Consider the following 16,347-nt stretch of genomic DNA (forward strand, 5'->3'; position numbering starts at 1 on the left):
TGCTGTCTATGGGGTCCCACAGAGTCAGACATGACTGAAGTGACTTAGCAGCAGCAGCAGCAGCAGGCTTCAGCATTATGCAAACAAAGAACTTCCAGATGTTAAAGCTGGGTTTAGAAAAGGAAGAGGAACAAGAAATCAAATTGCCAACATTTGCTGGATTATAGAGAAAGCAAGGGAATTTCAGAAAAACACCCATCTCTGTTTCATCAACTAAGCTCTTAGAGCAATGGGAATACCAGACCATCTTCCTGGTCTCCTGAGAAACCTCTATGTGGATCAAGAAGCAACAGTTAAAACCCTGTATGGAACAAGTGATTGGTTCAAGATCAAGAAAGGAGTACAACAGGGCTGTCTGCTGTCACCCTGTTTGTTTAACTTATATGTGGAGCACAAACATGGGCTGGATGAGTTACAAGCTGGGAATCTAGATAGGTAGGAAAAATAACAACCTCAGATACGCGGATGATACCACTCTAATGGTAGAAAGCAAAGAGGAACTAAAGAACCTCTTGATGCGGGTGAAGTAGGAGAGTAAAAGAGCCAGCTTAAGATTAAATACTAAAAAAACTAAGATCATGGCATCCGGCCCCACTGCTCTTGTACTTAGTCCCCATTACTTCATGGCAAACACAGGGGGGAAAAGGTGGAAGTAGTGACAGATCTCCTCTTCTTTGGCTCCAAAATCACTGCAGACGGTGACTGCAGCCCTGTAATCAGAAGATGACTGCTTCTTGACAGGAAAGTGGTGACAAATCAAGACAGTGTGTTGGAAAGCAGAGACATTTACTCTGCCGACAAAGGTCCGTATGGTCAAGGTCATGGGTATAGTCAAGACCACGGCTATAGTCAAGACCACAAGGCTTCCCAGTGGTCATGTATGGTTGTGAGAGCTGGACTGTAAAGAAGGCAGAATGTCAAAGAATTGATGCCTTCAAACTGTGGTGCTGGAGAAGACTCCTGAAAGTCCCTTGGACAGCAAGGAGATTAAACCAGTGAATCTTAAGGGAGATCAACCCTGAATATTCACTGGAAGGACTGATTTGAAGCTGAAGCTCCAGTATTTTGGTCATCTGATGTGAACAGATGACTCACTGGAAAAGTCCCTGATGCTGGGAAAGATTGAGGGCAGAAGGAAAAGTGGGTATCAGAGGATGAGATGGCTGGACAGCATCACCAATGCAGTGAACACGAACTTGGGCAAACTCCAGGAGATGGTGAAGGAAAGGGAAGACTGGTGTACTGCAGTCCACAGGGTCACAAAGACCTGGACACGATTGGGCAGGTGACTGAACAATAACAACAACATACATTATGTATGTTACAGTACATAGTATAGAAACCTCTTCTTTTCCTTGACATTATTGTCAACCTTTTGCCCATATCATTAAATATTTGTCAAAAGCATGATTTTAATGGCAATGCTGTCTTCTATCCTGTGTGTTTCACAAATTAGATGCCAATCTCCATGCTTTTGGTTGCTTTCAATGCAAATGTATGATTACCAAGACATTTAAAAAATCTACCATTACACATAATTTATTTCCAATGTAAGCTTCAAGTAAATCCCAACACCATATTTTGACTCTGGTACCAACAATAAAATGATCTCTACTTGCATACTGATATTTGTCAGTTCATGTAATTCTCAATTTTAAAATTTTGTCTAGCTTACTGATAATTTGGTCTTTTAGTCTTTTTTGTCTTCTTCTAAAACTGTTCATTGTGTTTCACATGCAATGTTATTACACTTTACTTTGTGAAATCTTTTCAGGCAACTTAAGGTTGTTGAAAGATACGATAAATAAAACCACATAATTCTTAACAAGAAGGAACTGAGACCTAGACAGTGAAGAAGTGGTGGCTCATGAGTATCTACAAAACTATTACCCCTGAGTATGAAACCCTGTCCTGACCAGCTAAGGCAAAAGTGAAGGCCAAACCAGTTATTATTGACTAAAAGAAGCTAACTGGTCTACCTAGAGAGGAAGAAACTTTCTGACTACTGAACTTGAAGACAGTAGCCTGTGAGCCTCATATAACAGACAACACATAACATAATCGGTGAGGCTTCAAGGGGAATTTTTTTTTTAAGTATAAAGATGTTCTCTCACAACCATTTCTTTCAGCAACCCTCCATAAAAGTCAAGGACAAAACGTGAAGTCGTAATTCTGTAAAGGGATTTGGAGAGGAGCAGAGATGGACAATCTACGTGTGCTAGGATCTGCCAAGGGGCAGAGCTCAGGGGATCCAGGAGATGAATGGTAAGAGGGCTCTGGGACTACTGTTCTCCCCCATCACTTCTCAGCCAGGTCCTGCAGAGCAGAGCGATTCCAGATTGAGACAGCAGGAGGAAGTGCAGGCACACTGTGTGGCCGATTCGAAGGAAGCCCACGTGTATCAGATACAAAAGTGCAAAGGTAAGGACTAACATCTTCCCAGGAGGATTAAGAGCCTGATAGGAAAGACATCATTATTCAACAGTGGGAAACGGTTGGGGGCCATGACTTTTTGCAAAAAAAAGCAGCTCTGAATCTGTTCAAATGCTTGAGCTCAGATCAGGCCCCAGGGATCTGTGGCTGTGAAACTTGAACATTGCCTTTGACTGGCAAGTGCTAAGAGCAAGGGGCAGTTGAACACAGGCTCACTGTAAGGATGCTGCATGTACTTCAGTTGTCAATTCAGATCATCCACCCTATACTGGGCTGTGGAGTTAGCTGCATGGACCACAGCCAGGGGCTCCTGTGCCCCTCTGCTTTCTCTTGGGTTTTGCTAATAAGGAGCATCAGAAAGCACTCAGAAGGATGGAGGCAAATAAGGTTGAGATGTCTATCTCCCTGCAGAGTCACCATGGGCTGCGTCCCTTCATTCTCTCTCTCTCTCTCCAGGTTCTATAACTGCTCCCTCCCTCATTCCTTCAGATCTAGTGAAGCTAGTGGCTTCCTGTTGCTTCCAGTCCCTTAAACTTTCTCTATACCCCACCCACACCTTTAATATTGGTAGCTAATATGTTCATATTATTAGCATCCCTTTTTATAAACTCTCCTCGGAGAAGGCAATGGCACCCCACTCCAGTACTCTTGCCTGGAAAATCCCATGGATGGAGGAGCCTGGTAGGCTGCAGTCCATGGGGTCATCGCGAAGAGTCGGACACGACTGAGCGACTTCACTTTCACTTTTCACTTTCATGCAATGGAGAAGGAAATGGCAACCCACTCCAGTGTTCTTGCCTGGAGAATCCCAGGGACGGCGGAGCCTGGTGGGCTGCCGTCTATGGGGTCACACAGAGTCGGACACAGCTGAAGCAACTTAGCAGTCTCAAACTATCCAATTCATGCTCCCCATCTTTTTATTGCCTAAGCCCCACCTGATACTCCCATAGTTAATTATTTAAAATTACACTATGCAAGGCTCTGTGCCAACCCAGAGGGCAGTGAACTAAGGTTAACTGAATAAGTACCACAAGTCAGATGCTGTGCTAAAGGTTTACAACCACCTTCAATCTTTAAGCATGTATTATCTCCATTTTACAGATGGGGACATAGAGGGGCGAAGAAGCTGGTCCAAAGTTACAGAGCTACTCATGGTCACTGGACATTAGTCCTCAATGGGTTTGCAGTTTCGGTGTAAGACGCAGATAATTTTAAAATAATGCAATAGGATTAGGTGTGCAAATAAATCAACAATGACAATGATAAGATTCAGAATGGAGCACAGTAATTATGGAAAATTTCAGGCAAGAATTATAATTCACTTTGGCCCCTAATGAGCAGTGAGAATTGGAGGACAGGATATGGCAGGCAAAGGAGATACATCAAGTCTGGACAGTGGGTAATGGGACAGGATTTTGAAGGCAAAGAATTAAGAAAACAATTCTTAGGGTACAAAATAGAACTTATGTCCACTTTTGAGTGGACATAAGATTTTGAGGGCACTCCATCCTTACTCCCTGCAGATCAGGAAACCAAAACTATAGTATTCTATCTCTATTTCAGAGGGAGAAATTCAACTGCTTCAGTGGATAAGAAACACCATTCAGATATGCCCACAACTGGTCTCACTAATTAGGGACCCATCACTACCAAAAGTTCATTTATAGTTTTGATTCTTTCTGTCCCAAAGTCATGTCTGTGCCTTACGGAAACTTATGGATATCAAAAGTACCTTATCCCAAACTGTAATTATCATAGGTATTTCTATTATAATGCTCTAACTAGACTCCTTTCCTGTAACCACCCAGAGTCTTCACATGAAACAAAAACCTAAACACAAATCTAGATGTCTATAAGCATTTAGTTGGTAACCACACTATACTTAAAAAAAATTTTAATATTTCAGCCACATGTGACAGTGGGCGGAAGTGGTCAGATTTAACTGGGGATGGGGTAAATTAACAGAAGAGGTTACCAAGCAAAGCAAAGCACAGGAGAATGGCAGGAATGGGCTCCCAGGAGGCCTTTCCGGGATACTGCTCCCCCTCATAGTGCCTCCTCCCTGCTTTAATGATGCTCGTTCATTTTTCTCCAGCCTTGGGATCTATCACATTAGGGATAGGGACACTTTCATTAAAACAAATAAAAGGGAAACACATAACAGAAATCACTAAAACAATTAATTTCCCTGACAGTTAAAAATATGACCCGTGTTTGAGGGATATTAGGACCAAAAGGAGCCAGTTATCCTTTGACGAATTAGACCTGTCTAGAAATTCAAATTGCCCCAAGTCCAAGGTCTGCCCAAGCCCATCCATCCGTCAGAATTTCCCATGTTTGGAGATGCAATGTGAAAAGTTTCCCAGACTCTAACCAGGGAAGCCACTGGGGCCTCTTTCTCTCATTCTCATTTCAAAGGCAGTGATGGAAGTGCTATCAGTAGTACTGGAAATATTAATACAGTCCACAGAAAAGATGGAAACGTGAAGTCACCAAAGATGAACAACTAAGTTTGGTTGCCATTTTATGAAGTAGTCGTGCCTTGACAAATTATGTGTTCTGACGAAAAACAATTTTTCAGAGTCCAAATTTTAAAAACACCTTAGTAGGCCTGTGTTTTAAGAGCCAGAGGTACTGAAATTCTAAATACAGGTTCTAAACACATACTATATTATTCTCTATTAAACACATTCTGCATTATTGCAAAATTAAATTTTAGAGAATTAGAATATTCATATACTCCAGATTTCTGACACTAGACTTTAAGTTATTTAAAGAATGAATCTGTTCCAATTCTAAGCATCTAACACTAAGCATCTATTCATCTCTTATTATTAGATAATATATTCTGTCATATGATCCCTATAAATAGTGATAACTGTCCTTACAGGTAATTCTTCTAACTTAAAAATAGATTCAAACAACAAATTATGGAATAAAAATATAATTATGTTATCTCACTAGTAATGATGTGGACTGTTATAAAGAATGGAAGTCATCTTTACTTTAACAACATAATACTTACTCAGGACCAAGTATATGATAGTGTATTTATTACATAGCCTCTGACTTAAAAAAATTCAGTTATGCTTATCTCCTGTCTAGTACACTCAAAATTCATGTTATAGAATGCCTTTTACAGAAGAATAAGCAGACGCCAAGAGGGTTTGTGACTTGCTCAAGATCACCTAGCAACACAGTCAGAATCAAGCATACTAAAGAGTAGCTTTCAGACTAGCTTCACCACAGGTGTGCCTCGTTTGTGTGTTGAAGTGTTTCATATAGTATGTACTCGAAAATTAACTTAATTCCTAAATTCACTAGGTGGCGTTGCTCATAAGAACGCAACAGTGACATCTTTTGTAATACAAATGTATACTTATACCTGGTATTTGTAAAAAGTTTCCTAATATTGGAATTTCTTAAAACAGGTACCCTGTATGTGCCATCTCTTTCAAAATAAATACTGGACAGAATGGGAGTAAAAGATTAACAGGCTTTGTTTTAAGCCAAAATAAAGTTGTAACTACAAGATGGCAGAACTTTTAAGCACTTTTATATTACTATTTCTCACAATGTGGAGAGTTTTATTTCATTTATAATAGAAAGCAGACATTCTTTATCTATTATATAGTAGAGTATGGCAGGCATAGTAAAAGGATGTTAAGTACCATGAAGATCTAACAGTCTAAGTACTATATTAACCAGCAATGTTTCCTTTGTTTTGTTGCAAATCTTAGGTAGAAAATAGCTTGGTTATTTTAAAGAGCCACAAAAATGTCTAAAATGAAAAGTTCTACAAAATCTATACCCTCAAAAGCACCATATATCTCAATCATATCCTCTGAAATTGTGATAATCTATATTACAGAAATTAATCACAAAAAGGAGTTTCCTATCAAAAACACAGTTTGAATGATCTAAAATGAATTAAAGGAGAGAGAAAACTCTCAGGAGAATTGTCATCAACATACTAATAATCTGACCATTAGGAGTTTGATAGAGTTTATCACCTTTTTAACAAAGAGCCTTTCCATATTTAACTAGCAACTCCAAAAAAGACATGGACCCACACAAACAGCTGTGCATTACCAGAACTTTATAGATGTGATGAAAACAAAGAAAAGGAAATCCACAGCAGTGACTAACCACACTGTACATTCAAAACAATGACCACACTGAAAATCATTAGAGGCAGTCTGTTTACTTAGGTCTGGAACAATAGATGACATTTAACCCCAACTTTTTTAATCCCTCTTTTGTTTACCTACAAATAATCCTTTAGTTTATCTATAATATTATTATGGTATTAGAGCAATATGAATAATATTAGTATTAGCAATTGACAGACAGCTACACTGGCCGTGAGTCAAAGACCATTAAGGAATATTGAAAGGCATTTCTACATGTAAGGTATAGTGGGTTTTCCCAAGCACTTTTTGTTTTAGTTTCAAAAATAATGAATGAGAGTTTATCAATGGCTAATGATTAGATTCTTTCACAGAGAACACTGCCCCTTATATACAGGAAAAAAAGAATTAACAAGGAGTTAACAAACTAATTTTGAACATACTCATATTTTGGCTTCCTGAAACTTACAAACTGCCAAGCAGATGTTTTTTCCAAGTTTTCTGATCTGCCAAGTTTTAACTTGGAATACATTTGTATCCTAAAGTCAAAGTAATTTAATCAGAGAAACTTGGGCACAAAGAATCAAGGCGGTATGATACATATCTTTCCTCATCTCAACATAAACAAATTACAGGGGACTCTGATTGAACTGCTAGTAGAAACTTTCATCTCACTGACAGGAGAAACCTCTCAACAGCTGCACACATCTGCAAGGCAACCATACAGATGCTGCTGCCGCAAGGGCTGAGTCTGACACAAAACTGAGTCCTGTGTTCCCAAAACTGAACAGAGTTGCTACCCTCAACAGACTTCCCAGACTCTTGACAGAAAGCCCAACCGGCTCATCAGCTGTCACTGCCAGCCACAATTTAACTATTCTTGAACAACCAGCAGGAAAAAAACAAAACAAAACAAACAAGCAACAAAGTCTCAAACTAAAAGTCCGATCTATTGTCTCTGACAATAGAGCCTTTCTCATTGAACCCTGTGATGTGTCGCTGAGTTCTGTAAAGAGAGACTTAGCGTATCACGTTGCCAAGTGGATACTAAGAACTGTGCATATATTTATGCCCAGAAAAAGAATGAAAAGGGAACTTTGAAATCCTCCACTGCTGGCCACCGGCAAGGCTACATTTCAAAAACGCAAGGATCTCCTACCTGGAGCCCTCTTCGTCTTAGAATGCTGGACTCATCCATCTCCCCCTCCGCTTTCTCTGAGCCTCTCACAACAGCCTAGCCATGCTGTACTACCGCTACTTCGGCACGCTAATTCAGAGCCCGGCAGCTGCTAAACACTTACATCACGCTCTAGCTGATTGGAGCCCTGAGTCAGCTGGTCCCGCTTAGTTATTCACTCCAGCAACTTCGGGGATCACGGATGCTTGCAGTTCGGTGGGAAAGCGCAGCAAGTGGGCTTAGACACCTAAAGCATCCACCCAGGGAGAGGAGGCTCTTGCTAGTAGATAAGGAATCGCGGGAGCCCTGCTTTCACTACTCCTTCGGAATACTGGCCCTGGCATTCCAGGCGACCAGAAAATAGCTTTCGGCAGTGGTCGCGGGTCAAGTCCCTTCGGAAGCAACTATAAGGTCAAAGTACTAAGTCAATCAGCGGTGACAGACACCTCTGCAAACAGCAGCTGCTGATTGGGACGGTGAGAAACTAGGGCACAGCTGGCCAGCCAAGCAGCACCACCTTCCTGCCGCTCATCTTTTCTGATGGCATCAAAGGAGAAAAAAAAAATGTAATAGAACATACAGGCAGCCGGAAAACCTGAAAACCGAGGGCTCAGGGCGGCGGCTCTCCACTTACAGGGGGAGGAACCCTTACCCCTCCCAGCGCCAAAGCCAATTTATTTACATAAATACCTCACCGCCCATTCCTAGCCCAAAGATACAGTTCAGATTTTAATCTTCCTCATGATAACAACTTTCTCTGTTGATACCAGACCCAAATGTAAAAAGGGAGAAGAAATTCTAAGATCCATCATTAGTTGGAATATTAACCTATTTCTAGTCCATAAACAACTAAAAAGAAAGATACCCATCACGTGCAATTTCACAGTCTGTTTCAGCTTGTTTACTCCGCTCATCCTCATCTTATTTCAATTCAAAGCAACAGAAGAGATGCAGATTAAGTTTTCATTACTGACCTAGCACAGGAGTAACAATATCTGATACTACCAATCTATAATAAATTATTCCCCCTTGATTTCTTTCCTAAAGAGATTTAAATTGGGAGCACAGTATGGTCCTGAGAAGCAAATACTAGGGCTACCTATAGTTTGTCTCAGAACTACCTCCTTCTTCACTTTATCCATTAGATAGTCTATTTTTCTTGAAAGAATGATAGTCAAGAAGGCAGGCATAATGCATACATTATTTTTAAAAAATCAGTAATTTCTGGTTTTACCTAATGCAGGTATCTAGCAATTTCTAAGCATGGGGGTGGGGAAGAAATGACAAGTGGTTCCTACCCAGACACCTGCTATTACACTAGCTTTCTGTCTCTTTCTGGCTGTCAACACACTCGTAGGCTTGCTATCAATTGATTAGATTATGTCATTAAAAATAGCTCAGGGATTTATGAATCTAACCACTGAGGAAAATTGATTGCATTTTATGTTCTCAAACCATCTTTGCAGACATCTCTAGACATACAAACAGAAACTCTATCAAGAAACGCTGCCCCCCACCCACCCACCCCTCACAGAAGCATCCAGGGAGAAGGGTGTCAGGGTGTTTTACCACTGAGGCATGTTCATTGGAGACCACTTAAAGGAAGCAAACCCCAGAGACTTTTTAGCTCTTGCTCTTGGGTGGAGGAGTAAGGCCATCTCTAAAAGCAAAGAAAAGGCACCAACCTGGTCATTGCTCAAACCAAAATGTACCTCCAACCTTCTAGCACAATTTTCTATAGGTTTTTAAAAATACTATGCATTTTTATTTGAATTGAAGTAACAAAAAAAAAGGGGGGGGCAGAGAAGAAATGAAAAGAAAAAGTCTAGGGTCTGGAGTGGAGGAATCGGTGAGCTGTCTGTGGGAGAATCTGCAAAGGGGTTGGAAACAGATTCCCATCCTTGACAGGCCCACCTGTACTTTAATCTTTTCCTGCAAAAGGAAGACCTTTCTGTTCAATGAAAACAAAAGGAATGACAGTTGTTGCCCTTTCTCCCTCAATTCACCCTCCTGAGAGAAGAGCTTAAGCAGCTCCCTGAATTTGAAGTGCTGGCTTTGACAAAGTACCTTGGCAGCTGGTCAGAATATATTTACCAACTTAGATGTCATTGTTATCTGCCCACAGAGGCATAAGAAAGTCCTAACTGAATTTAGAAGAAAAAAAAAATCATGACCCAAGAAGCTGAACTTGGAAAAGCAAAAGCCGAGCATGGTGTCCTTATATGTGCTTGTGATCTGAGAGCTGTGATCTTCCTTGCGCTGGTCCTTCTGGAGAAAGTGGGGTCTGATAGAGGACATCAAGTTCCCACTAAAGAAAAGGAAGGGAAAAGAGTTTTCCCCTTCAAGCAGAGATCATAGGATGTCAGGAGGGGGAAAAAAAAAATGTAGAGCCCAGAAGTATCTTTTCTGTGACCAATCGAGTGAGATGGTTGGAAGCTTTATCAGAAGACATTTCGAGGACACACTGACGAAAAGTCAGGTGATGTGTGTCTCAGATAAGTGGGCATCGTAGGCACTCGGCAGCTGGACCTGTTTGGCGCCTGGGGTTGATAAAAAGGGATTTTGGCTAAAGGTGAATAGTATGTTTCTTAACAAAGGAATATTCTGAGATAAAAATCCAGGATAGTATTCAACCATTAACTAAGTCTACGATGAAGATTATGACCATTGCACCATCAAATCTAGTATGAAAAAATATCGATTACCTGTCAAAATGTATCACTTTGAGAAGTGATACACGTACATTTTAAAGAAATAAAACCAGCCAGAGGCAAAAACATTTAGGACAAATATGAAAGGCTGCTGAAAAATAACATCAAGCAATAATGGCTTAGCAGAGGGAATAGTAAAAGGAAAATTGCTACATTTACCCTTTGCTATATATTTTCTCATCAAGATAAGCCATGTGTTAAAATGCAATAAAAACTTCAAATGATGACACTATTCACAGGTAATAATTAGGAGCCAGCCTAATTTCCATTAATAAACTCATTTTTCCTGCAATTTTATACCTTCGTGGAATCTGTTCATATTATTATGAGTCAGTTCACAAAGTACCAAACTCAACGTGTAAAGCTTTTACATGTGTATTCAAATAAAATTTGGTAGGCTCAGTCATTAATTATAATCTGAAGCCAGAGGCTTTGTGGTACTTGATTTTTTAAAAAATTATTTGTATGTGTACACCTCGTGTACACACTATCATAGGCATAATTTACTTCCTAGAATACTCAAAATCTGTGGATACTGTAATAAGGACCAAATCTAAATTTTATTCATTGTTACAATAAATGGCTCACAGAAACAAAAACAAGCCCAAATCCCAGGGGAGAAAAATCCCAGGGAGGGGTGGGAAGAGTTTGGTTGTACAAATTTTCAGAGTGAGATTTTGTGATCACTGACATCCACAGCAGTGTCAGCTGGTGCTAGGACACAGGTGTGTCACCTGACTTACACGGTCACGCATTTCTCACAAATTTAAAACCAAGGTACACCTCTCTCCTCCTGATCCACATAGGTTTCTCTAAAGTAAATGTGGCTTCTGATTTTACCCACTCTTCAGCAACTGACCTCATACCAGGAAACCTTGGTGAGGAACACTGTGAGCAATTTTTTAAAAAACCAAAGCTGGGGGATGTTTCCAAACCTAACCTGACCCACTCTACTCCACAGGCTAAATCCACTCTCTGCCCGCAGCTCTCACCCTCTGGCTCCTGGACCACCTACCCAAAAGCCAAGGAGGTGGTGAATGAGGGGAGTAGAGATCACTTCGTGGTGGAGTAGGAGGCTTCTCCCTCCAGACCAGCCTGAGGGAGGAGGGTTGGCATTCCTCATCTCAGCAGAGTTCTGGGTGTGCTCAGAAAGTGATTTCTAGCACCATCGCCACAATCTGCGATGGGATTTGTCCTTAACGTTTGCTTTTGTGTGTGTTTGTAGCCATTACTACTTCTTAGCAAGGTAGACAAACACCCACAAAATGCATTAGCCACAACATCTTGTTACTTTGAGACAACCGACCAAGGGTTTGTAGCCTCTGTTCACTCATGAGGAAATCCAATATAGCCAGTGGATAAATTCCTTCATTCATTCATTGATTATTTTTTCTACTCGTAGATAAATGCCAGTGGCCAATGCATATGTCATATTTTAAAAAGGTAACATAAAGGTCATAAAAAGTTGCAAATAAGGAACAGGTCATTCATGACAATGCATAAAAAATATCTATTATTGTGATTATTATTATTCCTCTGGCAGTTTAAGGGGTAAAGAGAGCCCTGAACACCAGTAATGAATACAGCTGTGAGATTTACTCAAAATATACATTTCAGTGTTGACATTTATAATCCTTCTTAATTTTAGCACTTTATTTTCCTCCATGTTTTATTTCCAATAACAGCCAACAAATACTGATCACACAGTATGTGACAATCACTGATCGAAGTACTTTATACAAGTCATCTCATCTAATTCTTTCAACAACCCTATGAATTAGGTGTATTATCATCCCCATTATACAGATAAGGGAACTGACCAGAGAGGTTAAGCAACTTTCCAAAAATTACACAGCTAAGAAGGGCAGAACTGGAGTACCAATCCTGACAGGCTGACTCTGGAGTTTGGGTTCCTAACAACTCTACTAACTCTTAATGTTTAAACACAGAAGAAAAACCTGTTTTCAAGGTGAAAAGAATGCATGAGAGGTGTCAAATTTTTTAGCTTCAAAGTGAAAATTACCACATTCTAAGCTATCCCTGGTCAGAACATACCAGAAAGAGCTTGTGGAATCCCAGATTCATGGCCACAGGTCTCTAAAAATCAAAAGGAGGAGGGTGTGAAGAGCCAACTCGTTAGAAAAGACCCTGATGCTGGTAAAGACTAAAGGCAAAAGAAGAAGGGGACGACAGAGGAGGAGGTGGTTGGATGGCATCACTGATTCAATGGACATGAGTTTGGGTGGACTCCAGGAGTTGGTGATGGACAGGGAAGCCTGGCATGCTGCAGTCCATGGGGCTGCAAAGAGCCGGACATGACTGAGTGACTGAACAACAACAACTCGGCTACTTTAGGGCTGAAGAGAGATCGATGCCCCTCGCCAAGAGTTGGGTGGAGGGAGAAAGCAGCCAGGGAATAGTTCTGGGGTGTGGCCTCTGTTTCTTCTCAAATGCACCTGGGCCTCCCAAGGTTCCACTCTCACAACTCTTCACCCTTCTGGCTCCCAAAGTACACAGTTCTAAATATAACATATATTTGTGTACAAATAGTCAATTCTACAGAACCAAGGCTCCCTTTGCAGTTTTAGGGTGCCAGCATTCTACACATTCCCATGAACTTGTGGGCTTTTCAAAGCTCTTCAGTCTGCAGACTGACACACTTCAGTTTTCTGGAATCTGCCATCGAAGGCACTTGGTAAATCACTCTTTCCTTTCAGGTGAAATGACTCAGGGCAAGGCTGTCCTGAGCAGTGATGAGAAGCTCAAAGGGAGGGGAAATTCCAACCCTGACTTTTCCTTCCGTTTTCTGGGAGTCATGACTTCCCAGCATCCTTGGAAGAAAGTGTCCTGCCCTGAGAGCCAGTGCCCCAGGGCAGGCTCCACCAAGACAGCCAGGAAGCCAGGGAAAGTCCTTCCACTTCTTGAGCTTCAGTTTGTGAAATTAAGATGTTACCACAGGCTTAGCAGTGGGAACTGCAAAGAGGAGGAGGCCACCTGCTGGGAAACTGGGTCCCAGTGCCCCCGGGCAGAAGCAGTCCATGCCCCTCACACTGGGCACCTGGTCCCTCCTCTACTGACTCCACAACCGTGACTCAAAACTCCCCTTCCTCCTCCAGGCTATGAGCATCTCATCAAGCATCTGCTTCACATGCCACTCAGCTACCTGCCTGGTCTCAGGCTCCTTCGACTGGCCAAGTGCGCGCAAGAGGTTGAGGACGGAGCTTAGCTTCCCAGCAGTGCCTGCTCATCGGGACTCTCCCAAGTGAGAAAGCAGTGCTCCGACTCCAGGGATGTGCTGAAGTGTGGGGGCTGAAAAGTACGCTGTGGGCTTCATGTTAACTGTTAAATGCTTGGCTACAGTGGCCACTCATCTTCATCCATGTCAAATACCAGAATATTACAGCATTAGTCTAATCTTCAGAAACATTAAAGTAACGTACAAGTGATACAGATCACCAGTGTCATCAATGCCCAAAAGATACTCAGAAATAGGTTCCCTTCTACAAAGTCCCAGGAGCTATTATGCTCAGGAATAAATACTGAAACTACAAATTACCTTGCCCTGTATTTTAAAATGGTCATGTAAAACTGGAAAATAAAGTTCTAATCTCAAAAGTTGAAAAAATGCTGTTCATACTGTATGTCTTTTTCTCCCCAAAGGGAAAAAAAAAAAGTAAACCTGTCAAGGAGACTAAAACAAAAGGGCTTGAGGCCTTCTAGGGAGAGGAGGAATTTTCTCACTTTCAAAAGAAAAGAGAGGATCCACATCTTCCCACTGATGATACACAAAAGTCTGAATTTATCCACAGAGTGGCACTTTCTAAAACACGTTTCATTTAGCGAAAACTGCAGGTAGGGTCAGTGGCAAGCATATGCCTCTGAAATATGCTGCCTCCCACGCTTCCTGCGCATAGCTCCATCTTCCATCCTGCCTGTAACCCTGAAGACCGTTACAATGTGTGCAATCGGTGACTTCTACAATGTAACACACATGAAGAAAGCTGTATCGTCTCGACGCCTGCATCACCTTTTAAAATCTAATTATTTCTGGCATATTAGCCATCAAATCACCACTGACAATATGACGGGAATCATGGTATTGAAAAAATTACATCCTAGGAGGGAATAATAAAATATAAATCACATACGTAATTTTCTTTTGAACATTTTAACAATGACACCCTCATATACATATGAAATATAGCAGACTATCCTCATAAATGCCCCAACATCAATCATGGCAGGAAAATATTCTCTACTTTGTGAACACACGGATCCCACAAAATATAGCATTTCTAATAAAATTGGGTAATACAACTTCATTTTTTTCATCAAGGGGCATTTATGAAGATCTGACAATGGGAAATGGCTCCAATTTTTTTTTTCCAATTATGTCCCTTCATCTCTAAATGACACACAGCTAACACTGGGACCATAAACTAATATTTAGCAAACTCCTATATGTCACATTAATATATAGATGGAGATGGGAGTAGATGAGTGGAGTGATACTGGCTGTATTGCCACCACAGGCTACCTACCCACTGCATGAGCTTCAGACATGGGTGTGTCAATGTGTTTATGCTATGCTAAGTCACTTCAGTCGTTTCCGACTCTGTGCGACCCCATAGATCGCAGCCCACCAGGCTCCCCCATCCCTGGGATTCTCCAGGCAAGAACACTGGAGTGGGGTGCCATTTCCTTCTCCAATGCATGAAAGTGAAAAGTGAAAGTGAAGTCGCTCAGTCGTGTCCGACTCTTAGCGACCCCATAGACTGCAGCCCACCAGGCTCCTCCATCCATGGGATTTTCCAGGCAAGAGTACTGGAGTGGGGTGCCATTGCCTTCTCCGCAATATGTTTATATGCATGATAATATTCCTGGCATCAACTAAGTATTTTATGAGCTTCTGAAACAGAGATTTCTAAAATTATTCCTAAAGTGATGAGATCTACCTAGAGATAAAAGATGAAGATTATTTTCAAATTTTGAACTCTATTCTGAGTTTAATGGAATCAGAGATTATATATACTGAATCAGAGATTATAAATGCACTTTTAGGCTACACATGCATTGAACTTTTCTTTTTTAGTCCTACAATGACAAGAAGCTAAGTTCTAGGTTAACTGTACTGTTACCTATCTAAACTACTCCAAAAAAGTAACTATAAGAGAAGAAAAGTTATGGAAAATCTTCTAAGAAGAAAAACCAAGCCTAGTCATCTTGGAATTTAAAAGGTGATTGACCAAAGACAGCATGCTAAACAAAATTAGAGTGGGAGTTCACGCATGAAGTAACCAGTCTTTCTTCGTCTCTGTGTTTGCATCCGCATGAATTACGACATAGATCTGAAGAGCCTCGAGCAAACTGTTTTAAATCCAGCAATCACGTCTGGAACCTTGTTCTACCTTGAGGCTCCAGGTTGGACTAATTCTGAGGTTTTGCTGGGAACCTCATTCTGATCTTTTTTGGATTATGTTCATAGAATCAAGCAATTTTGGTGATTCTTCTGCAAAATGCTGAGGAGAGGTGCAGATAGCAATGATTGAAAACAAACAAGTTGCTTTCCTTCAGGCAACCAGGTGGCAGTCAGACATCTATCCTGAATCCTGTTTGTCATTCCACTGCTCCTCAAATTGGTTTGCCTTTCCTTCCATCATCCTCTACTAACATGGCATCCGATTTAGAAGTGAGCCGAAATGGGTCTGTGCCCACAACTCATTTTCAGTTGACGGAGAGTAAGTTACTCCTTGGGACTCTGTCATCTACCACAGTAAGCAATGTGAGTTCCACTTGTCTACTATATCGACTCTGTCTTCCAGCTTCCCTGAAATGTACTCTTCGGAGAAACACAAAACATGCTCCAGATTCTACCTCATTAATCCTCATCAGCTTC

At 41.1% G+C, this 16,347-nt stretch overlaps 1 protein-coding gene across 7 annotated transcripts in view; it reads right to left on the bottom strand.

Moving 5' to 3' along the window:
* The window catches only part of MAST4 (microtubule associated serine/threonine kinase family member 4), a 619,741-nt gene that overhangs the window by 363,569 nt on the left and 239,825 nt on the right, over window positions 1-16,347 (bottom strand). For 2 of the 7 annotated variants that reach the window (XM_027519967.1, XM_027519965.1), the window contains exon 1: window positions 7,723-7,834. The exons of the other annotated variants lie outside the window; for them this stretch is intronic. In XM_027519967.1, the coding sequence (XP_027375768.1) occupies window positions 7,723-7,761 (39 nt within the window). In that variant the 5' untranslated portion in view covers window positions 7,762-7,834. Of the gene's footprint in view, window positions 1-7,722; window positions 7,835-16,347 lie in introns of those variants that run through there. 7 annotated transcript variants of the gene reach the window in all.

The sequence above is a fragment of the Bos indicus x Bos taurus genome, chromosome 20 (assembly GCF_003369695.1).
Source record: "Bos indicus x Bos taurus breed Angus x Brahman F1 hybrid chromosome 20, Bos_hybrid_MaternalHap_v2.0, whole genome shotgun sequence".
NCBI lineage: Eukaryota > Metazoa > Chordata > Mammalia > Artiodactyla > Bovidae > Bos > Bos indicus x Bos taurus.